General features: G+C 35.1%; 1 protein-coding gene and 1 pseudogene across 1 annotated transcript in view; both read left to right on the top strand.

Moving 5' to 3' along the window:
• Positions 1–24793, top strand: part of LOC132952886 (uncharacterized) — a 135297-nt gene extending 110504 nt beyond the window's left edge. The window contains exons 4-13 of the mRNA XM_061025371.1: positions 21487–21553; positions 21986–22123; positions 22223–22423; positions 22648–22721; positions 22799–22952; positions 23010–23136; positions 23836–23996; positions 24072–24250; positions 24308–24496; positions 24556–24793. Coding sequence (XP_060881354.1) covers positions 21530–21553; positions 21986–22123; positions 22223–22423; positions 22648–22721; positions 22799–22952; positions 23010–23136; positions 23836–23996; positions 24072–24250; positions 24308–24452 — 1203 coding nt within the window. The 5' untranslated portion in view covers positions 21487–21529 and the 3' untranslated portion in view covers positions 24453–24496; positions 24556–24793. The remainder of the gene's footprint in view (positions 1–21486; positions 21554–21985; positions 22124–22222; positions 22424–22647; positions 22722–22798; positions 22953–23009; positions 23137–23835; positions 23997–24071; positions 24251–24307; positions 24497–24555) is intronic.
• Positions 7062–11684, top strand: LOC132952887 (uncharacterized; annotated as a pseudogene).
• Positions 24794–26563: the final 1770 nt, after the last annotated feature.

The raw sequence follows: 26563 nt of genomic DNA, 5'->3' as shown, positions 1-26563 counted from the left end.
CACAGCAACAATATCGTATAGAACGACAATGCGTAACAGTCGCGTACGCCTATTACACGCGTTTATATTGTAATGAAATTGCCAAAACTACATATAATTTATGCATATAATGTTATAATATAATATTAAATATATATATTATATAGAAGTACTCGCGCCGAATCCGAACGTCTCGTAGAGATTTTCATTTTTTTTTAACATTATTCGTTTGTAACGTTTTAGCGTTCGATCATGTTTAAGACGGTCGGTGTTTTTAAAATTATACTTTCCACTCGGTAATCGAACTGATTTTGTTTTCAGGCCCAACAGTTTTCTTGCCTCTTCGAGATTTTCTAAGTAGATCGACGGTCCATCCCTGCAAAAGTACACTCGGTAAGACAACAACCTATCTAATTTGACAACCTATCTCTTCAGGGTTAGGTCAATTGAAATGCCTGCAGTTTACGTGATTTTAAACCAAAAAAATATTACCAAGAATCGCGATTGACTTTAAAAAATAAAATATTATCTTATATCTGTAAGTTAGTATTTTCTTCTTCATACATACCTACTGACTTACCTTCAGAGTTCAATTACATGTTTATATTATAGCGTAATCGTGGTAAATAAGCACAATATAATTTAACGTAAGTACCTACCCATATTCCTGTGGCGACTTGATTTACAACTTATAACTTATATGACTACGTACTAATTAACGAATGATTTGCATTCATTGAACATAATGCCGTCCAATGCAGTCTTTGGTGCTTTTCTGGCCGTTTCGTAGCGACAAAGTGCCACAATCGTCCGATATACGAGACAATATATTGTAGATGTCACCGAACGGCAGCCCGAGGACGAATTTTATCCTGCCCCTAGACAATAGAGTTTCTAAGGAGTTCAATACAGGCAATTTTCTATCCGTTCGCTTGCGGGTCGGGTAAATGTGTGCGTAGTAAGTGATCATTAGTTTACGTGCACGTACATGTCAATAACGCAGCACTTTACACACTAATTACAAATGCGAATTTCAGTGAAACGCTGAAACTTGGTTTCGTATTTCCAATAATATAGTTTACTGAGCGAGGTTTGCTTTTGAATTTGAATCGTATTGAGTTTAGTAACAAAAATATCGAAAACTGAATTTTATACAGGCGCATATCGACTTCTCTTCTACAATATTGATAATAGGTGTATTTGCTCTCAAACCACTCAACAAACCGTATAATTGAAAGTACGAAAATTAATTCTCGCGTAATTTTCCCATACCACTCGTACATGCCGCTTATAATTATTACAATGTTGTTAAGCTGAATAAAACTGGGTTTTCGTTAGTTTAAATTTGATTTTTTGATTTCGCCTTCACTAAATATGCACGTCGGATTTCCAAGGGCCCCGAAAACTTTCCGAGTTCCTAACGTGACATTTTTGGACACCCCTGTTATATCGTAATAATTATACGGAGCGATCTTCCCGTACACTGCAGCGTATTATTGTTACGGTTACGCGCGCATTGTCGCTGTTCACCTCCAGCACAATGATCATTGTACATATTATTATGCACGCGAGTTGGCAGTCGTACTCCTCACGTCCGCGTCTGTTCGTGTGTATAGTAATAATGACATAATAATATAATATAATATTATAATAGGAACGGCCATATGATATTATTGTAATGAGGGTACGCGTCATTGTGTCAACACGGCACTACCTAAATGTATAATGCCCGTAGTGTGCAGTGGTCGTGGTCGTCGTCACGTCCGTCCGGAAAAAAAATATGAAAAACTGTTGAAATATTATATTATACGCGTTCGTCTGTCGCCGGTCTCCGAATGTTATCGTCTAGTCGTCCGACGCCACGTCTCTCTTTTGTCCGGAAAAAACGGTCAGGTTAGATATCTGCAGTAATATTTTTTCTATTTTCGATTCGTAATAAAAAATTAATTATACAGCACCGCCTATCCATAATTTTAGTTGAAATGTAATGGCAATCGTCATGACTATCATCGTTACGCACATTGTAGATTATAATATTATCAGTTGACTGCCGAGGAAAGCAGATCGAATACTGGCAACATTCAATAATAAATAAAACTAATAATATTTAATAAGATATTTTTTTATGATCGGTTGACCGGAATAGTTTAACTATATAATTGTAAAAGTCTTATAATATGATTATAAGCCCATTATAATAATACGAAACAACACGCAGGCTGATAACATCGTATCGTATTATTGTTAAAAAAAAATACGTTGCTCGGAAAACGGCTCACACTCGATTTTGTTTACAATACCGTTCCGGGTGTAATTATATTAGTCGGGTGCATAATTTTAGCAAAATGCACACTACAATATTATATAACGGAAATGCCGAAATCCTGGTAAAAAAAAACTAACGTTGCGCGCGATCACGGTATTATAATATTATATATACGGTATATATATATATATAGGTATCTCGGAATATACCTGTATGAACCTTATCCAAATAGTGCACTATTATCTAGAAGTGTTGGTTCGCATCGTCTATTCTGGCGAGATTTATAATAATAATATAATATAAAAACAGCCGATGCGACCACCACTGAACAATATAATAATAATAATACAATATAACGTATATCGTTACCATCACTACTGTATTGTGCGGGGTCAAGCCGAGCTATTATTTCGGACGTGTCCGAATCGCCGCCGTGGCGTCGGTGTGTAAATTCGTACACGGAGTGACTACGACCGCTGCAGCGGCGGTGCAGGCGGAGGTGTCCGATTTAATACAAAGGCATCGCGTGAAATGCAATTTGTTATTCCCGTCAACACTGCACACACACACACGTTCGCATGTGTGTATATATATTTATATATATTATATTCGTGTGCGAGTACGGTGGTGATGGAGCGGAGGACGGCGGCGGAGAGGGTTGCTGCGGTGGCCGTTTTCCAGATAATGGAGAAAAGAACAATGCGCAACAAAGGGACAGCGTCTTTCCATTAGCGCGCCCCCTCCCCCCCCCCCCTCACCCGTCCATCTCCCGGTGCTGGTCGACGACGCGTCGCGGTCTACGCACAACACACAAACTGCTGCGGTACACATACGCGTCCCCTTTGGTGTTCCACACACACGCTGCATAATATAATATATATATATTATTTGTGTGTGTACATTTGGCACAACAGTAGATTTTATTAGAGAGAGAAACGAGCGGAGGGGAGAGACAGAGAGAGAGAGAGAGTCAGAGAGAGACCGCGTATATAGTGCAGCGTACGCCGCGCCGTAGTCGTTGATGTCTCTAGACATTTGATGAGCGAATAATATAATAATATATTATATTATGCGACGGAAGGGTGGTAAAGTGCGGCAATATGACTGCGGCGGGATATACGTGTAATAGTGGTATGTGGGCGACGCGCGGATGTAAGTAATGTTTGTGTTTGTGTGTGTAGGGTGTGAGTGTGGGTTCGTCGTGACTCGAGGGGTGACGAAAACAACGGCGGACACGTTAATCAGCGCGTGTTTTCATTAAGGGACGACCGTAATTTCGCACGCGACGACTTAACCGTACCCCGCCGCTGTTGCCCGCGCGAGCTGCGAATTTTTTTTTCATCTTACGAGCTGCAGACGTCGCCGCGTTATATACGATAATAATAATACGCGTCCCCGTATACGTATATTATATTGTATTATATATATATATATATATACAACACGTCCGCGTATACAAGGGTCGTTGTGGCGCTGCGAGACCGTCTCGCTCGCGTAATGGACGCGGGTTTCGCGGAGAGAAAGTCGCCGAGGGGGTGCAGGTCGCCGAGGGGGTAGTCGTGGGGGCCGTGCAGGGCGGAAGCAGGTAGCGCGGTCGTAATAAACCGGCTGTTATACACCGCTAACCACTTCGCGCGGCTCGTGTTTATCAAATTTATCGCGTACCCACCGCGACCCCCCCCCCACCCAACACTACGACGACGACGTGGCGTTCCGGCCCCGCTGACTGCGGTGGTTTTCGGCGAGAGGCTTTCAGAGACGACGCCCGGAAATACGATAAGCCGTCACCGCAGTGTATGTGTGCGTGTTTGCTCGTGTCTCCGCGTATTAGACCTGCAAATGCGTTTCAACTACAGATTATGCAAAAATTGTTATTGCCCCCCCCCCCCCTGAGGCGCAAACGACGCCTGCTCGCCACCCACAGAAGTGGGACCGTATTTACGCCTTTAAGACTTTAAGCCGTCGGTACGTGACTATATCGGTGGCTCGGAGCATCGCAACTATTATTGATAATAATGTCATAATACGTCATAACGATTATAATATTATAATATTATTATTATATATATACACCGCCGTGACTATAATATACTGTTCGCCCGACACGTGCGTCTGTCAAAATAATAATTTATAACGCCGTTGAACCCGACAAAGATTTCCCGACTTTTAGGTGTATTTAGATCGTGATTCTGTTCAATCGGTCTCCTCCGCAGCGATGCGAAAACCGAGCAACTCCGATATAGTGTCATATCAAACTCTTCTGCGGGCAATCGGAATCATAATATCGCCGTACTCGAACAGATAATATTACTTCAGTATTTCTATATACATGCGTATATTATATACTAAATATGCTTTAGGTAGAAAATGAAAACAATAAACGGTACCTGGTTATAATATGTGGCTAGTATTTTTTCCGCACCAGATATTTAAAAGTTCTCACCTTCCGGTCGTCGACGACACGATATGAATTCGTAGTGCTTTTTCGGCATAGCTCAAAAACATGTACTCTGGACATTATATAAGTACACGCTGTGCTTTTTCTATTTTTCTCAAGATTGTTTTTGAACTCTCTCTCTCTCTCTCTCTCTCTCTCTAGCACAAGCTTCGCTTTTTTTCAAAGATAATCTAAAACTGAATAATTTACATGTTTATATCATATAATACATTGACGAGAAATTAATGTTTTAATTCATTAATGTATTGTTATTACTGTTTTTGACATCAAATAAATTATTATTATTATTATTATTATAGTTGTATTTTTTTTTGTTTTTGCAGTCTCAATTACAAAATTAACACAATTTAAACAGCATAAGTATGATGACCACATGCTCAGTTATCACAACTCAAAAGTACGTTCCTAAGCGCATTTTCTGTATTTGTTCGTTGGTTTTTACGATATTCAAACTTTTAAGCGAGTTATGAGTGTATAAATTATTATTTAATAATTCAAAAGTGTTCATAATTTTATAAAATACCAACGCACAAACACAGACAACGTGACTTTACCTTTAAGTTTGATAGTAAGTCATTTCATTCTAATATTAAACCTAACGACACAAAATTGGTTCGGCTCAACGCAAATTTACTATGTTGCAGCATGTTGTACAGTAAAATAATTGGTTCAATTGGTTTGAGATTTAATTTAACTGAATTATTGGACACTTCCTTCCCATATAGTATTCAATGATGCAATATAGTACATTTATTTTATACATTTTTCTCAAATATTGTTCGTTTTAAGAGGATGCCATATACCCGCATGTGTGTCGTTTCCGTCTTACTAAGTAGATGGAGTACTCTGTCAAATAGGTTACTTCTGAATATTATTATATCATACATCAAATGAGTGATTGGATCATACACTCTTAGTTCTAGATTTCAAAACGCTTTAGATTTAATAATCTAAAACACGAGACACAAAAATGTTCTCCGTTACCCAACATTATTAACAAACTATAATATAACATAATATTTTTAAAATATTATAGTTATAATTATACGTCTAATTTTATTTTTCACGGCACGTTATAACATGTTAACGTTGTAATATTGTTCCAATGTATTATAATATAGGTACAAATAATAAACTAAAATAAATCGGTAGTACGATAACATTTTAATTCGGTTTCTCCTTTTATAAAACGTAAGATCAATACAGCTGATTAATTTTAACAATTTTATGATACAACACTTGATTACATTTATTTACATAAGGATCAATGTAGTTTCAAGCGAAAGTATAGCGAATAAGCGCCTACGGATAATATTTTATTGAAGTTAAATAATAAATGGTTTATAGCGTTTTCACTGTAGTTTTTTGCAGTTTTGTATGCATTAAGTTATGTATAAAATATATGTTATTATGTGTAGCAATATTTTTCAGTACTTTTTAGTTGCATTTTTTTTTTTTTTTTTATAATAATTTAACACAATAATGTAAATTTTACTCTCCGCATTAACGACCAACCTTACCATAATAATTTAATTGTAAGTGCATATTATAATAAATTTGAATGCATTTAAATTTTACCCAGTTTTATTATAAAATAAAAATGAGTTTCACTAATGTTGTTTAAAATGCTTATTGTTGGTCTTTATGAAATTGAATGCACGTTTGCGCTTTATGGTCATTGTATTTAAAAATTGCTTTTATCACTCATTATATACGATTACAATCATTTGTTGAGTAAATGTATTTAATTTACATCAGTAACTCTGTAAAAAAATGTTATTATATTATTCTTGATTTGCATGCATATTATCTGAAATACCTTTTATAAGCCTACGTGCACCATTTAAATAAACAAAAAATTCAAATATGTATATTATGTGTGTAAAATGGAAAATTTTCCATGAGTAATAATAGAGTACGCACTACGCGCACGCATGTATATTATTATTAAATTATATTTATATTATCCTTGGTGAACTACTGTCCCAATGGCTGCAATTTAATTTTTTTTCCCCTTTCCCTGTTTCATTGTTGTGCAGCACTGCAGCTTTGGTTTTTAATTCATTTTAATGATATAATATGGTAATTAAAAAGTAAAGTTAATGTTAAAATTATGTATAATAGTACTTACGCGAAAAATTTTTTAAACGAATAAAGCATACAATATATTATTTATTTCATATGAATTTGAAACGGGATATCAGAAATTCAGAACGTTTTGTCTTTTACCTTGTTCCATTGGAAACGCGATATAATAATTGTTTCTGTCAACCTGAAACAATAAAAACGAAAGAGACAAAGATTTTATACTTTTTTCAAACAACAACAACATTTTAAATTCGAATTATTGTATTCAGTGCGAAACAATCGCTTGAAAACGACCGAATCTGTTGCCAAAACCACGAGTATTATATACACATAATATATATAATTAAATATGATCAATACCCCCGTTAACGATGACTGAACGATTCTCGGAATATTCTGAAGCATATTCCCAGGGGTCGACGGTTTGGCTTCTATATCCGTGTAAGGAGAGCACGAAAATTACTCGGAGCACTTGGTCAAAATAATATGTATCTTGGAAAACATATTTTCGAGCGATCGCGACTCATCTCTACGTATAATATGTTTTGTTATCAATAATAATATATACCATTACCGCGGTTGTACTGCAGCCGCTAATGTCACCACGTCCGCCGCAAAGGTCGAACGCACTAATGCACTGCTTTTGATTTTTTTCTCTTATATTTTATTATGCGTATAAGTATATACTTTTCGCCAGCGCCGCTGTCCCGCAAAAGGCGAACGCACAACGCGAATCTCAGTTCTTTAGTACACTCGCCGAGGCAAATAGATTCTGGTTTTATTTTTTTCCATTTCCATTTCATCAGATTTCCCACAACCCGTAATGGCGGCGGCCCTTTCATGTCGAACGTAAAACCCGTAGGGAAAAACACGTCTCAGCCTTATGCGGTTCGCAACAAATACGGCGCGAATTGATATGTAAATGGAGTGCGACTATATAGCTCAGCTTTTCCAAACACGTGGATCTTATTTTTCGAGTAATGCAGTGTGGTATATAATACACATACCTGTATACGATTTCACGACCTATAAAGTGGTATCTGTTCGAGAATCATTGGATAAGTCATAACAAAGGTATGAATTGTATTATAATATATTATTTTATTCTCCTTCATATACCTATGTGTTTTTGGTTTTATAATGACCAACCTATAATATAGGACCCGGACCCGTACGGGCCCTAGCACTAACAACTTTTTAAGGGAATGGTAAACACCTACAAACGTAGGTGATCTCCTACATAGACATTGTGTTAAGTTCTACAAAAGACAGTGTTTACTCCTACTAACGATAGTAAAATAATAGTTTTTACAAAAAAGTGTAATTCATTTTTAAAAAGGCGGACATCGCTAGCAGACTTAAATATAATATCAAATTTAATAATTTCTTCCAGTTTAAATCGTTTGATTATCAAACATTAAGAAACCAAATGACTTAGATGTATGGGTAAAAATCAAAATAATGTTAAAAAATAAATCAGTAGAAAAAAATATGTCATCGTATTTTAGACATTAAAAATATAATATGCAATGCTTTTATACACATTATACGAAAATCAATTCAGCTACCTATTTATAAATAAAACTCAAATAATAATCGTGTTAAAATAAATCGTTAACCAAGTGGTAGTATTTTATCTATACAAATATAGTTTTCTCCCCATCTTGCACGACTAACGCCGATTTATTTTCCTTTAGCTTCACGACTGCGTCTACACTTGTTATCCACTGTAGGTGGATTTATTTCTACCCCGCAAGTCCTACGACGGTGATTACATAATAACATAATAATATGTGAAATAAAATCGTCGTCGTTGGGGGACGGAGTGGCCGAGCGGACACAGTCGACCCGAGTTCGATTCCTAGGCCATGGGCGGCATTTTTCTTCGGACATGCAAGTCACGGTGTCCGGAGAACAAGTGTCGCCATCCATGGCAGATACCTATGAGTGCCCAATCAAAAATTCTGCCAAACTAAACACATACGTGTTCCTCTCCCTACCGACTTAAAAACCTACAGTAAAAACTAAAAATAGCTAATGGCCTCAGCTGCCGGGCTCAAGATCAATAAAAAAAAAAAAATAGTATATGTAATAATATCATCGTGGTTCTGCGGAGACTTATAGTCATTATCATTGTAGACGCCGGGAAAACGTTCTCGCTGCAATGATGAGATGTGCGCCGAACTGCTAAAGTAAAGTAAAAATCGTCGTACGACCGTCGCGGTAATCCGAGACAAGTCTTGTGCCGTCGTTTTTTCGTCGAAACCATCCGATCGTCCTCGTCTTTCCTATGGCAGACGACTGCATAATCACGACCCCGGTGTAACGTTCCTACAACCCCGGTGGTCGTGATCTGAAACCGACGGCGCGTCATCGTGAAAGTCCTATACAATATTATACCGTGTCCTCGTATACGACGACACTGCACTGGAGTATTATAACGTGCGGCCATATGCGATCCTTCGGGTGTTATCTTTGTCGTCTGCACGTGCCGCGTTTCCCGCGACGTCGTTTGAGCGCACAGAAATCTGTCGTCTCGCACCACCGAAAATATTTCAATTTAACCATTGTTGTCGTGATAGTTTGATTAATTTTTCATCAGAACACGAGAAAATGTAATCATCGTAAGTATTTTCAACTTTTTCGTCACACGATGTTATAATAATATAGGTACATATAAATCCAAAAAAAAAAAATGGAATTCTGTTAATAATATTCTCATCAACTTATGCAAACGTACAAGTCTTTCGAGTTCGATAAGCAGATTTCGATTTTTCGGCGGCAGTCGTGTATGTAACACTAAATGAAACACATTAATTTTATTAAAAATTTAATTTTGTGCGATTTCAACATAGGTACTTACAATATTTAATATTGAAAGTATTTTTTTTTATTACTATTATTTGACGTTTTTCGCCTTAGGTAATGTTATGTCGTTGTAAAAATGTCTTCAAATGCATAATTTAATTTCAAAATTTATAAAACTTGGAAATTAAAATTAAAATCTCCATATATATTTCATAAATAATACATAATTTACCCTGACGTTTTTTATATTATTTGTCGTTTATAAAGTCTCGATTGTAATGAAAAAATAAAACATAGAAAGTCGGTGGTGGCGCGCGGGTAAAACGGTAATCGAGAAAACAGACTAACAGACAAAACGTGGACGGAATCACGCCACTGCGACGTATACTATGATATTATGTACATAGGCGCAGGGGGGCTTTAGTGGCTTAGCCCCCCCCCCAAATCCCAAACGCTATTTGCTCCTGTGGATATGTAGGTATACGCATTTGCGAAACCATGGTTGCATGGTACTACCGGGTAACCAACACGAACCAGCGCGTTGCGGCGACCGTACGAAATGTGTATGTAAAAACGACAACGACGATCGGGCCAATTCTGTACACGTGACAGACAATGATGCGCGTTCCTCCGCGCGTCAGGTGAGCAAATCATCGTGTTACGTCGGTACGTGCAATATTATTGCATTGTGGTACGGTATAAGTTAGGTTACCCGTGTATTGTTATAATGGAAAAAAGTTGAAAAAATATCACATTATTTTATAAAATATATTATATCTTCTCGGACGACGGCGGGGGTGGGGGGCACCCACTATATATTATATTATACGTAACATTACACATTATTATGTATAAAAGTACACCCACACACACACACCCATACACACACACACACACGCTTCCTTTTATTGAAATAGATTATATTTTGATAGTGATGACCATGTTGTGACCGTTCCCGCAGCGACCATGTCGATATTCATCAGCGGCATGTGGCTGGGGTGGCCAGGCTCGGCGGTGGAGAGGGTTCGTCGAGCACGAGACGGACTTCAACGCGGCCACGGACGAGCTGCCGTGGATCGTGGCCACGACGGACCTGGGGTACGTGATCAGTCCACTTCTGGCCGGCCAACTGATGGACCGGATGGGCCGGAAGCCCTGCAGTACCGCGTGGTGCTACGGCCGCTGTTCATTCGTCTCGCGGGCGCTGACGCTTGTTCGTGCCCACCGCTTGGGCGCTGTACACGGCCCGTCTGCTGGCCGGCATGGGCAAGGGCATGTCGTACACGGTGGTGCCCGTGCACCTGGTTGGGATAGCGTCGCCCGCCATACGCGGAGCATTGGGAAGCGTGTTCTGCCTTCGGTTGCACTTTGGCCACGCTGATGGAGGCGATTATCGGTCCGTTGGTGTCGTACCGCACGCTGAGCGTCGTGTCCGCCGTCGGGCCAGTTCTGTTTTTCTGAAGCGCAGCCGTTGGACCTGGACCTGATGGAGGTGAACGTGCGCAAGGAGACGGAGAACCGTTCCACGTTCCAAGAGCTGTTCGCCAGCCGGAAGGATATGCGGGCGCCGGCCATCTGCATATTAGCCTACTCAGCGCTCATACTGCCAGGTAATGGGTCGCTGTTGAACAAACACGAGTGGGTCATGCTGTTCGCCGTCACTACGGCCGTAGTAAACTTAGTGGCCGTCGAGCTGGTGGACAGGCTGGGCTGGAGAAAACCGCTGTTGCTCTTCTCCGAGACGGCCATGGCTATGGTCACGCCGACGTCCGCAGTGTTCTTTTACTGTTCCCGGGGCGACGGCAGTGACTAGGCCACCCGCGCGAACTCACGTGGCTCCCGTACCTCTGGTTAGGTTGGATATTTAAAAAAAAAAGTCTTGATGGCGAAAATGTTTTATGGAATTCAATAAAAATGATTAGAGTCGAACGTGATAATCCATTTTTGATTGAATATAAAACAAGCTACTCTGATATAAATTTTAATATTATCGACACCAGAAAACCATTAAATTGTAATGACTTAAAATTGTGTGCATTGCAAAATGCAACAAAAATTACTCCAGAAAAAAAAAAGTCTTACTAGCATTATGTAACTCACATGCGATTCCTAAAAAACATTAGGCATTTTATCAACAATTAGAAGTGGATTCAAACAATTCAAAAAGAATTGTTGATACGGATTAAAATTACGTTTATATAATATTATATATTATTATGTTAGCTGTTACGGATTGACTTGATCAAATTAGGCGGATCAAATATTGAAATATGCGGGCAATTAATTTTCTATATTTTCTATTACTTTAATATTTACACAATATTCATACCAATAAATTATAAAAAGAAGTTTTGTAAAACTCACATTACCATTTGAATACGTCTTTGAAATTTTTATGAAATTTGATATATACAATATATAACCTCTTTTTTCTTTTCGTCTATATATATAGTCGATCCTAACCGAACAGCGCGTTGTTATGGTAGTATAATAATATTATAGTGTTTGAACCATAATTATTTGCATCACAAAAGTTTCCGCGCAAGGATTTAACATATTGTACCGCATTACTGTCAAGCGACCGAAGTATATTATATCCTGTATAATAAAGAACTTGTTGTGTGATAAACGGTTACGAGCCATGTCAACAATTGCCGCAGTAGAGATTATAAGTGATGACGTTATGTCGGGAGCCGAAGTTCGCCCGCCGTCCTCGGAGCAACTGGCAATGCGTGAAGTCTTCGCCGACCTGAGAGACTGGTCGGCAGACTTTGCCAAGTCGGCGCGTCGAGTCGATGACTTCACCGGACAGAAGATTGGGCGGCAATGGAGGTCGACGCCGAACGTGCCGTCGGCACGTCGCGTCCATGTCGTACAGGTGGAGGCCACCACCGTCCGCCGCGATAAACCGACCCAAACCGAAGAAACGATCTCGAGTGACGGAGAAGTAATCGTTCAGAGCGCGGAGGATGTCGGGTTGGCGCTGGACGGCGGCGTCCGCCTTGATCAGTCGACGCAAACGAGCGCGAACAAACGCACGTCCACGTGGAAACGGTTCAAGCGGTCCGTCGTCCGCTTGTTCGCTCGCCGACATCGAGTTCGTCCGAACGAGCTGGACGAATAAACGCTTCGTCCGGTCCCGCGCAGACGGACGTTAGCGTTTGTTCGCTATTCGCGGGGAATAACCCACCTATTCCCCGAATGCTGTCTTGGGATAACGTCAGAAGAAATAATATTTTTCGAATTAATATGTCTGCGTAAGTCGTCACATGGGCCTTCTCCGTACTCCTCTACGGCCGTTCTTGAATAAAATTGCTGCGCCGCGTTACGAATTTTTTGCTATTATCATCTGGCAGGGAGGAGACCTCATATTTCCATAAATAATAAATGAATTTCTTTTGTATTGTAACTGCACCTTGTATGATAACCAATAACTTGTATATATCTTTTGTAATGTAACTGTTCTGAACCTTGTATGATAACCAATAACTTGTATATTTCTTTTGTAATGTAACTGTTCTGCACCTTTTATTTATATAACCAATCACTATGTATATTTGTTTTGTATTTATATAATAAATTATTAATTGCATGTATACCATTTTATACTCATTGGCTTATTTTTCGATTATATAATTACTAGCTGAATAACCCGGCGTTGCCCGGGAAAAAAATTATGATTAATCAACTCATTTTGGGTGCAATTCGCTCTGCATGTGTATGGAAGCAAAATCATATTGTATTTTAAATTTTAGCCATCCCGCGTGGCGTTAGCGAGTTACTCGTGAGTTTCGCTTATGGTAATGCAAACAGTATAATATACATTTACCAGGTATTATCTGTGCCTGAGAGGCTGAAGAGTACAAGTCCGTTGTTGTGACTTTTCAGGAGAGCTGACAAAAACCGTTTTTCAACTATTTTTATTTTACTTAAAAGGCGGGTGTGAATTCAATTTAACGGTTATACTAACGAGGTTTGTTCTAAACTATATAGACTAGAATATTCTCAATAAGATGAATATTTATTTTTTTTTTGATTATAGCCTACCTGTGATTGTTCGTTTTACGATTTAAATGAAATGTTTTGGATCATTTCGCTCGATGACACAGTGGACTTGGTCTCTATCAATCTACATGCTAATTTTGATTATTTTGAAAACATTATATCATTGACCGTTGTTAATAATATATTGTAATATACGTAGGTAAAAATTATAACACTATATATTGAATGATTTACAATAATTTTTTATGAATTTCACTAAGGATGTCCAATAATGCGACCGCGACCTTGCGCAAACGTCCGTCTGCCCGTTCGAATATGCCCGCTATCCACGATGTTGGCCGATGGCTGAACCACGTTATCAATTATGCATGTGACACGACGTCTCCTCGTCCAGATGACACCTCGTACGTACACAGACCCGAATGTCCGACGCACGTTCGGCGTCCGATTGGATTTCACCCGCTCGCACTCACGATAATATATCCCCATAAACATATAAACCTTGAATAGAACATTAGTTAAGACTGAAAAGAACAACATTAAACATTTCACCAACCATTTAATACTCATCAAATTGTATTTTAATAAACATTAATTATAAACCTTATACGGAACATCGTTTGAACCGATTTTTAAGAATCGATAACACATCGCATACTGCAAGGTTTGATTCAACATTACACCACAATGTTATCAGACACATTGCATTCCTACTCTCAATTCAACATGATAACATACATGTTAAGTCCAACATCACGCCAAAACGCTATGAGAAATATTGCATTTGAATATTGAATTCAACGTTGTATCATCAAGTTATAAACAACATCGCATTTTTAGGTTGAATTCCTTATTAGTTTAAATCTGCAATTTTACTTATATTTTATAATGCCTATATTTTTTAAAAATAAAATACATACACATTTTAACAATGGAAAACATGCTTCATTAAAAGTATAAAAAGTATAATGCTTAATACATTTGTTTATTTTATTTTAATAATGCTGCATTTTCCTGTTCGGTTTTTCGTTTTAAACGAAATGGTGCTTGAATGAGCATATACTTTATAGCATCGTCAATCTCCTCTTGCCTTACAACACCTTTGCATTTTGACATTTTTTTGGTGGCTTCTAAAATGAATGACATTAAAATTATAATTATACTATTATGTAATACATTTTCAATCTAAAATTTACCATGAATTATTTTATAGAAGCCCAATGACTGGAAAGATTTTTTTGATGTCAACTTTTTTCCAGCAAATGAGACTGGGCCAATAGTTTATCATCAAAAAGTTGTATCATCATTTTATTTTTACTGATGAATTTACATTTTTCCCACCAATGTTGTTGGCTAGATCATGACCTAAGTGAATAATTATATATAATAGTCTAAAAAAGATAATTTAAATAAAATATTAACATATTGTTAAGAACAATATAATACATCACTCACAATTTTTTTGCGATAATCGGTGTCTAATAAAATTTGATCTTCTATTTTATTGAGATCATCTAGACCTTCTATGTGGTACAAATCAGCCGTAGGGCTGTAATCAATAAGTGAATTATCTCCATTTGGAAAAATTTGTTTGCTGGCTTGATCTTCGAGCATTTTGATGATAACATCTTGTTTTTCTTCAATTGTTCTTAGTTTGAATTTGAAAATTAATTGGTTTCTCATTATTGTTTTAAGAATATCATCTGCAATATTAGAACAATTTACAGTTGAATATAATATATATACATATATACAATATTATACCAGCTTACATAATAAATAATATCTATCAATATTCAACAATAGAACGTAAATAACGATAATATCAGTTTAAAAAAATCGAGTTTGATTTCATATTTTATTGCAATCATTTAACAATGAAAATGTGGAGTAAAATATCTTTATAACAGACCCTTTTCTTTAAGATTCAATCAGTTCAGATTACTCGAGTAATTCTATTTTGGGAAAATGTTGTAATATATGCTTGAAGCGAAGTACACGTGTGACTTAACAAAAAAAACTACCTGCTGTATAAGTCTTCAACAATATTCAGGCATTAAGTTTATATTATAATACATTGTGTCATGATTCTATCAGTAATTTTGAACTAAATAAAAATCAATAACTTTAACTCAAACAATTGTATTAATAATACTAATATACCTCTATAGCTACAAAGAAAGCACAATTTAAAAACGGTTAGGTTAGGTTAGGTTGATTTTTATGGTCTATGTAATATCTATAACAATATTAATTAATTGATAGATGAATTGGAAATTGAACATATATCTAATATAATATTTACCAAAGAAGTTTAGAAATAAGCAAAAGTAGTGAACTATAATAATTTAATATTAAGAGGCCGTCACAGCCACATGTACACCAGCATAATGAACAATATATTGGATATAATGGAAAAAAGTGTATAAGACGGAGACAACACATGCGGATGTGATGTCATCTTAATGATAGTAATATTACTAATATTAGGTACCATTCAAAGGTGTTGAATGAACTTTTTTCTTGAACAATGCCTGACTTTTGATTTTTTAGTGGGAGAATCCTTTTGATTGAATTTTGGAATTCTTGTTGAAATCAAACGAGCTGGAGTCAAACATAAAGCATCAATAGTTGAAAAAAAAAAGAGTTTTTACTTTAAAATAAACAATACTTCTTTTTTTTTTTTATTAAAAGAAAATATATACAATCTGTATTAACTATACAATGAGTAATATGGTTGATGATTTTTATACAAAACTGGACGGCTTGATGGAAGGGAGTGTCCGAGCGACACTACTTCAATTCTAGACTTTTAGGTTTTTTTTTTTTTTTATTGGTTGAGGAGGTCCCTGGGCCAATTTCGCTTTAGGCGACGTGGAGGGTTATCGGGGAGAGAGATGGATGAGAGATTGGAAATGAGCGGATTAGGGTGGTTGACTGTGTTATTGTGAAATAATTTATAGTAGTGGGAGGCTAGGGTGCTTATGTATGGGATTTTGAGGTCAGAGTGGAGTGTGAGGTTGCTGACGTACCAGGGTGCGTTTGAGAGGAGACGAAGACAAATTGATTGGAAAGATTGGAATTTTTGAATGTTGGATTTTTTGGAGGTACCCCATAGCTGTATTCCGTAAGTCATTGAAGGGTGGAGAATTTGTTTATAGATTAGGAGTTTTGTGTTGAGAGGGAGATTTGATTTGAGAAGGTGTTTCATTTGGTGGAGTTTAAAGTTGAGTGATTTCCTTTTTGTTTTTATGTGAACTGCCCAATAGAGTTTACTGTCGAGGTGGACTCCAAAGTAACAGGTAGATTGTGCTTTAGGAATCGTGTCGTTGTTAAGGGTAATGGGGGGACTATGGTCTGGACGTAGAGTAAAGGTTTGTGGGTAGATTTGTTTGGGTTTATTTTTATTCTCCACAAGTTGAACCAGTTTTGTAGTTCATTGAGATGGGATTGTAGATTATCTGATGCAATGGTTAGGTCAACATTAGTTGATATTATGCCTGTGTCATCTGCGAAGGTGGCAAGAGTGGTGTTCTCGAAGTGAGGAATGTCGGAGGTAAATATATTGTAAAGAGTAGGTGCAAGAATACTTCCCTGGGGTACGCCTGCTTTTATATAACGGATTTGTGAGAGTTTGTCCTCGCAGCGAACGACGAAGGACCGGTTGTGAAGGAAAGATTTTATGGTTAAAAACAGGGGGGCTGGTAGAAATCGTATTTTATATAGTAGTCTTTCGTGCCAAACGCGGTCGAACGCCTGAGCTACGTCGAGAAAGACGCCAGTGGAATACTTTTTGTTTTCGAGAGTTTGTGCAATTATGTCGATTATTCTGTGGACTTGATGGAGTGACGAATGTTTATTTTTGAAACCGAATTGAGTGTGGGGGATTATATTATGGCTTGCTAATATAGGGTTTAATCGCTTTAGTATAATATTTTCTAGAATTTTTGAGAATGAAGGTAAGAGGCTGATAGGACGATATGAAGAGGTCAGGTCAGGAGGTTTATCAGGTTTTGGAATTAGAATAATTTTGGAGTGTTTCCAAGAATGAGGAATGTGGGAGAGACGAAGAATTGAGTTGAAGATGAAGGTTAAGAGAAGAATGACTTTCTTAGGCAAATGTTTTATAATTCGATTTGTTATGAGGTCGTGACCTGGAGATTTTTTGTTTGATAATTTGCTGATAATAAATTGAATTTTGCTAGGGGAGGTATGTTTTGTGGGTAAGGACATAGGGAGGCAATTGGTTAGAGATTTTTCAATAAAGGATGTATGATTGATGTTGTTAACGTCGGGGTGAGGAGAGAAATTATTTTCTAAAAGAGAGGCAAACAAGTTTGATTTTTCTAGGTTGGTCTTAGCGAAGGATCTGTCAGGATATTTAATTGGTGGTATTACATTTTTTTTATTTAGGATTTTTTTAGTAGCTTTCCAAATAGAATTGTTTGAGTTAGATAGAGAGTGTAAATATCGTTGGTATGTTAAATACCTCATATTTCTTTATAATAATAGTATAAAGATATAGATTTTGTTACATGACAAAGTGTTTGCTTATAATTTTATGCATCATTTCAGTTTTAACGTCGAGTTAAATTCGTTTTCGAGTTAAATTTATTTTAATTATTATTAATTCACTATAGTGAATACCATTTGCAGAATATATGGATAAATTTAATGAATTTTGGTCAACGATTTTCTAAGTTACATCCTCGAGGAAACAAAATGGACCTTTTATACGGTTTTGAATATTCGTTAGTACCTATTGAACATAATCTTATAGGAATATTATCTTCGTCGTAATATTGTGTAAAATAATGTGTACGTATTTTCAGTAACAACTTTAGATGGCAATGTCTCATTCTCCTTGATCTCATTTTTTTCGCCTTATTTATAGAAAGTTTCAAAACCAGTGACTACCTGTCACAAATTTTCATACGCAAAATCAAATTGTATTATCGATAATTTAATATCTTTTCACGTTATGGCACGCGTGGGAATTTCAAATGCAAAAACGATGGACTAAGAATTTACAGCAAATAAAATGGGATTTGCTGCTTGTGCAGTGTGCACACAAGACTACGTCGGCGAACACTACGGGGGACGGAGTGGGCGAGCGGATTAAGGCGTCGGTTGCGACGCGCACAGACGCCGGTTCGATCCCGGCTACGGGTGGCATTTTTCTTCGGCCAGTCACGGTATCTGGAGAGAAAGGCCGCCATCCCCCACCCGGCCATGGCAGATACCTATGGGTGCCCATTTAAAAATTCTGCCGAACCCAAACACTCGCGTGTAAAAAAAAAACTCACAGTTCAAAACCCTACCACCACCACAATACAACCCTACAAATAGCTAATGGCCATAGATGCCGGGCTTAAGGATCTTAATATAGATGCCTAAGGGTATTTTAAGTTGAGGAAAAATAATTCAATTAATTGAAAATATTTCTTTGCTTTACTTTACTTTAAACACTATATATAAATACCAAACTTAAAAAAAGTTAAATGTTTATTGGATACAATTCACCGTCGAAATATTACAATATAAATAAACTAATTCTATTAGATTAAACAGTGTATAATCGTAACTTTTTTCAGTGCATGAACGGTTGATATTCTGTGGTATATGCTCGTGGTACCGATTTCTACTTATTTCACGCCACGAATTGTGTAGGTCACATCGTTTGAAACCGATTTCACGATAATTCGAACCGTTGACTCCAAAAACCGCACATTTCTGCGTTCGACAAATCTCGACCAATCCGCCCACTTTGAGTAGGTTAAAACCGCGCAATTTTTAAAAAAAATTGCTGTATCCAAAAATCACGCACTTTATAATGATGTATAATCTATTATTTATTATTTTTATTTATTTAAAATAAAAATTATTTACAATTTATATCTATATTTAAAAATGTAAGATATTAATTTTAAATATAAAACATAAGATGTCCAAAGTCAAACATCACGAATAAATAAAATATAAATATAATAAAAATTAATATTCTATTAAGAGCTGTACAGTGTTATGCACACGGTCTTTAATTAATCTGGGCATGTACAATTATTACACTACCTACCACAAGTCAAATCATAAATATTCTTTTCTGTGATTTGATACAGATACTACAATTCAATATTTTGCCATGCACAGACTTCTATTATAAATTAATAGTATACTATGTACTGTGTACTACGATATTGGATTTGTATACTATTTATTGTTAATTGCATCACGGTATCACACATGGCCTTAGAATATATGGTGGTATCACACATTCAAATTTCAAACTACCACTTAATTGACAACTGTTAACATTTCGTACATAATACGTATTATATTATTATATTGTATTTTCTGCATTACATCACTCATAAGCTCATTACAATTTAATAGTTGCTAGTTTATACGGTCACAGTGTTGATCGGACATTGATCAGATCAGTCTACTTGTAGTTTTCTGTGTACACAATGCACACTGCATCGAGACATCGGTGTACTATATCGATCGAGAACGTAATATTATAGTAAACGGTTCCGCGGTAGTTATCCTAACTATAGTAACTATATATAGTAGATACTTACAGGCACGTAGCTAAGGGGGGGGGGCAGGGTGTGCCAGGCCCACCCTATTATGTGTCCGGCCGTAGGCCGGCCCACCCAAAGTATTCAGAGGGGCCCATTATTATACAGGGGCTTTTAATTTAAATGAAATTTCATATTTTTAATATTGTCTAAATATTACACAAATAAAACCAAATATATCGGGTTTTAATTAGAATCTAAAATAAGTTACGTAACTAAATTCAATCCATGTCCATTTCTGGAATAAAATATGTATATTGTATTACATTTAAATTCTGTTCCTACTAAGAATCGGTGATAATTTATTTTTTATAAATCATAATATCGTCAACGATTGATTAGGAAATAATTGCTATTTAAAGCCCAACACTGGTACCATATTATTATAGTATACTAGCATGTCATGTTATTCTTATCTTATCTAGACAGTGACTGTTGTATACTTTTATGTCTATTTTTAAAATACTTTTGAGTAAGGGTATTGTCATTATATTGATTCATATTTCATATAGAATTATATTATTATTATGGTCGTCAACTCGTCTGTCGAACACCCCTACAACTGTACAAGGTAATATATTTAGGTAGGGGGCCCATCTAACATTGGCCCACCTAGTGAATATTTTCTGACTACGTGCCTGGATACTTAGGTGACTTGAGTTGTGCACCTATCCAGTGTGTTTTTGACCATTGTTTATTATTGTTATAACTTATAATTTAATACTTGGCCTGCATTAGCATAATATTGATATTAAGTAGCACCTAGGTAATTTCAATAGTTATTTGGTGGGTTACGTATAATAACAAATACTTGGCAACATAATAGTATAAATATATTATACCCGCATAAATCCTAATTTTTCGATTCTCGTCATTGATCTCAGAATAATTGTGAAGTCCGTTTTCATTGATTTATGTGTATCGACTGAAGATTATAAGACTAGATTTTGCAGAACTAGTTACTACTCTATACACAAATAACTACAAGTAAGGTATATTTATTTTATGTGACAGTAATTGTAATTGTATGGATAATATAAAATTAGTCCTTTTAGTATAATAATGTTGTTTGCATAAACACTGGTATAACATATTATTTTTCCATACAATTACAATATTCCTAATGACTATGTTTTATATTAAACGTATTTTATTATAAAGTAGTAAATAATTAAATTTTTGATTTAGCCTTTTTATTTGAGTTTTGTAATCAGTTTCTAAATAAAATGTTGTATTAATTTATTATTATTATTAAATTTAAATCAGTTTCTTTCTTATAATTTATTTTATTTTATTTTCAGTTGATTGTTTGTACTGCAGTTGATAAAATTGAAAAAAATCATTATGGAACAAATTGATAACTCTGATGTAAGTATTCAATGTTATACACAATGTTACACATTTATAAAATTTTAATGCTTCTTTGATATATAATTATCATAATATGTTAAATAAGTTAAATTGTTCATTATTACAAAATATTTAATCCAAAGTTCTAATGCCTGATGGAAACAATAATCAACACCACAATTAAATGGTAGGAATATGTAGACAGGATACCTATGTCTCTAGATTGCTATTTCCTACTTTATTCTGCCTGGATGAATCATCGTGTATTGATATACACAACATAGAGATAAAATAGTTATTCTTATTACTCATTTTTCTTGCACTTGCACTCGTGTAAACAATTAGAGATAGAATAGTTTTAATTTATTATTCATGCAATATTAAGTGTTATTTAGTCTCTATATATTTATACATTTTAATCATTAGTTTTTAAAATTTGTATTTTTTTAGCAAGTATTAAATACTGTAAGATCGATTGTTTATCATTTAAATGATGTCAACTTGGCTAAGATGACACAAAAAATGATTGCTTTGCCAATACATAATGTTAAATTACTCGAACATATAACGGATATAATATTTGATCGAGTATGTATATACCTAATATCATTACTGATTAACTTCTAATGGAATTTGTATAATATTATTATTACGTTTTATTTCATCTATTGCATTTTATCCATCTAGGCTTTAAAAAGGCAAAACTATACACACATATATGCCCAAATGTGTGCACGTATGATGAATGACCCTAAGTTTAATAAACTTGCTACAGATACTAAAACAACATTTCAAAAAGTTTTATTAAAAAAATGTTCTGATGTATTTCATACAAAGTATCAACAAGAATTAAATAAATTAAAAGAGAAGATGAAAAATGATAATATGGTAAATAGTTATGTTGTCATTATATTTTGTTATGACTTACGATTATTATTTATTACTAATATTATCATTTATGGTTCTTAACATATTATAATACCTTTATACGTTTTTTTTTTTATTCCTCATTCCTGTATAAAATTATATGTAATTCTGAATTCAAAATAAGTTTACTAATTTTTAAAGGTTGGGTTAAATAATACTTATACATACTATTATTTGTTTACCAGGTACCAAAGAAGTGTATATCCACTTTAAATAATTTTCAATTCGATTTTAATAAAAAATCCATATGTAATTGCAGGTATGTTTTGAATTAATATTATTTAATTAACTATTACCTTATTTTTTTTTATATATATAAATTATTATTTTTGATAGATTTATTGGCGAACTTTTTAAAAAGGGCGCTTTTCCAGAAAAAGCTATTCTGTCCTGCATTACAGATTTAAGTAAAGAGAATGATGAAAATTATGAACTACATATGCATTGTTTATGTACAATATTACAATTAGTAGGACCAATATTATCAAAAGTAACAACAAAAAATTTCTATGAAGAAATTGTTTAATATAAATAGTTTTTTTTCTAGACACATGATTTGAAAAGACCAGTTGATAAGCTCTTATCCTCTATTAATAACCATGATATGTCATCGACACTGAAACGTTCAATACATCAAATAAAAATAATGCATTCCAAGGGTTGGATGAATGAGGGTAATTGTTTTAAGTTTTAAAATCATTTAAAAAACTACTGCTGTATAGGTAAGTGTTGTGTATCTCATTATTGAGTCACTGTAATGGATATGTGGGTATTTTTTTTTTTTATATAATAATTGTATGATAAATCATTGCATATGAAAAACAATTTTGAGAGGAGATGGACTTGTTTTTTTAGTAATTTTTATGAATATTTTAATATATTTATATTGTTATTAGTAATTTATTTTTCTATTAGTCATATGGTAGGTTTGTTGCTAAAACAAATTGTATATAATAATATTATATTATTATTTCATGTAATTTTTCCAGTTGTTATTGAGAGGATGTCAGTACACTATTTTTTTCTCTGTCTGACCCACGCGCGACATAGAAAATTCACATTTTCTTGTTCATCAGAACCGATCTTGTGTTGTTGTCTTTAGTTTTAGGGTGAATTGACCTACTATAAAACAAAGTTAAGAACTTGCCGGATACGTACATTTTTAAATTGTAACATTTTATTCACTTATAACAGTCATAACCAGGGTTCGGGATTTAGATCACCTATAATCATCAAAAAAGCACTTAAATAGTTCATATAAGCATTCATATAGCACTTAAAAATATTAAAATATGCAAAAAAAGCACTACAAAAACTACCTACATAAGTTTTTTCTATATTATCGTTTAATTTTTTTTTTTTTGTATTGACAGAGCCTGTCAAGCTTATAGAAAACAATCAATCTGCATTTTCTGGTTTACCAGAACACATGAAAAATGTGTACAGGGTAAAATCAGATACAATTATGGCAGAATGGATATATGATGAGTGTTATGATGTTCTTATGGATTTTGCTAACAATAATAAAATTGATGTATGTTCTAACATCCAATATCACTGTAAAATATTTTCTGATGTCATGTATATAATATAATTTCTATACTTACAGGAAGTTATACAGTTATTAAAGATAAGTAATACCTGGAAATCCTACGATCCAGTTTTATTTGTCGTCTCACTAATTCTTGTAGCTATAGAAGAAGACCAAGTAATAAGAAATAAAGCTGGAAAACTTTTAAATAACCTTTACAGAAAGAATAAGTTATCAAAAAGTTCAATTCAATCAGGGTAAATAGTGTAAGAAGTAATTAAAATAATTTTTTATATGCTCGTTAATTGTTTCAGAGTCAACAAAGTATTGAACGATTCGGGCACGAAGCAAGAGCATTCAAATCTGTCAAAATTGGTTTCAGATATAACTGGCCAGTTCTTATATTCTAGTAGCTCTAAAAAAAATTCAAAGGAATCAGGATGGAAAAATTTCATATAATCTTCATAAAAAAAAAAATTATAAACATGTTCTATTCAATCAGGGTAAATAGTGTAAGAAGTAATTCAAATAATTTTTTATATGCTCATTATAATTGTTTCAGAATCAACAAAGTATTGAACCATTCAAACAAACAAAACAAGAGTATTTAAATCCGTCAAACTTGGTTTCGGATTTAGTTATATATCAGTCTCTAAACATTAAAGTTTAGTAATGCCTGTTAAATTTAAAATTATTAATTGATAACATATCTTGTAAAATGTTGTATTAAATAATGTTTTTTGTCGAATTATCTGCCTTATACATTTTATTATATTAAATAGATAAACCTATTTTTATATTTTACTACAGTATGCAATAAGGTATAATATTTAAGTTATTATTAATATGACATTTTTTATTTTCCCAATTGTCATACTAATAAATATAATGTATAGTTGACTTCATTGTTAAAAATTATAAACTGTTAAATAATTATTTAGTTATGAAAATAAAATTAGATAAAACTTTATTTATTTATTGAAAGTACGGTCTGGTAGCCCAATGGACAATGGTTACATTACATTTAAGTACATGGTTGAAATAAGTATTAACTAGTATTTAATAAAAGATATTATAATAAGAAACAAAAAACAGCAAAATTGTATAATGAACACCTTATGACAAAGAAAATAGAAAATATATAATATACAGTGGCGTAGACAAGGGGGGAACGTGGGGGGTCAGATCACACACGCGCACACACACACGTACATTTGAGGTTTTGACGGGAGGTCAGACGGTCGCGCGGAATAGGTACCGAAGCGCGTGCACGCCGATTTCCGCGGCGTCTGTTCACGGACATGCGATCCGATATTATTATTATTATTACCATTATGACACAAGACGGTCTCGTCGTCGACGTTTTACCCTGAGATTTATCGTAATTCATCGTCCGCCGGTATTTTTTTTTTCATCCGTTCGCCCGTTTCGCGTGCACGTATTATAGGTAGGTGTACCTGCGACCGGTCTAAATTTTTTCATTCCCATTTGTATTATGCTGCGATATTGTATTTTGTCATTTTTCCGTCTTGTCGTCGTCGTTGCTCGGCCGACGTGGATTTTTATTTCTTCACCCCGTCCGTTTCACGAGTTTCGCCTGCCCGGGACGACGACGACGACGACTCCAGCAGGTACCTATCGCAGCGAAACGTATAGGTATAATAATAATGATAATATATGTTGGTTGGTATATGGTTGGTATCGCCGCCGCCGCCGTCTGCACGCGATATTTATATTATTATTATTCGCAGACACCGTGCGCCCGTTGCTACGGTCGCGAAACGTTTTTTTTCCTTATTATTACTATTATATATTTTTATTTCGTTATTATTATTTATTTGTTTATTAGTATTTTTTTTTTCTTTCAATGGGACGATGCCAATTCAAAGAAGAGAAAACCGGCGGGTTTTATTATAACACGCGCGTGCGCGGAAAGAGTGAGAGAGTGAGAGGGACAGGATAACGAGACGGGAAAAATTATTATAATTAATCTCGCGGGACACGATGGCGTGCAAAACGTACGACTGCGAAACCTCGGTTCGTGCAGCAGTCATCCGAACAATCGAACCAATGAAAGGGATAAGGATCTGATATTATGATGAGGGCACAGCGTATAATATTATAATGGCTGTTGGTATAGGTACAATTATTATTATAATATTATAGCATAATATTGTTCATACGGTTTATGTTATATTACATTAACGTTAATTATAATAAATGCACAACAATAACGATGGTAATGCATGGGTATAATTCAGTCACGGATCCAGAGCAAAGATCTGGTGGGGGGGGGGGGTCTAGGGGGTGCTTAGCCTCCTGACTAAGATTTAGCCCCCCCCTACAAATATCCCTTATTGATTTAGATATAAGCCCCCTATGGGTTATTTTAAATAAATAGTTTTGTTAGCCCCCCAGCATTTTAACCCTAGTTGCGAATATGCCCCTAGGCCCCCTATGCCCCCCCCCCCTTAGATCCGTTCCTGGTATAATTAATAAATATTATGATGCGTTTACGCTTATAATATGTTAAGAGAATGTCATCACTCGTCAGCGCACTATTTGTTTTC

This window comes from Metopolophium dirhodum, chromosome 9, assembly GCF_019925205.1.
Source record: "Metopolophium dirhodum isolate CAU chromosome 9, ASM1992520v1, whole genome shotgun sequence".
In the NCBI taxonomy this organism is placed as follows: Eukaryota; Metazoa; Arthropoda; class Insecta; order Hemiptera; family Aphididae; genus Metopolophium; species Metopolophium dirhodum.
This window is presented reverse-complemented; position numbering and strand designations above follow the sequence as displayed.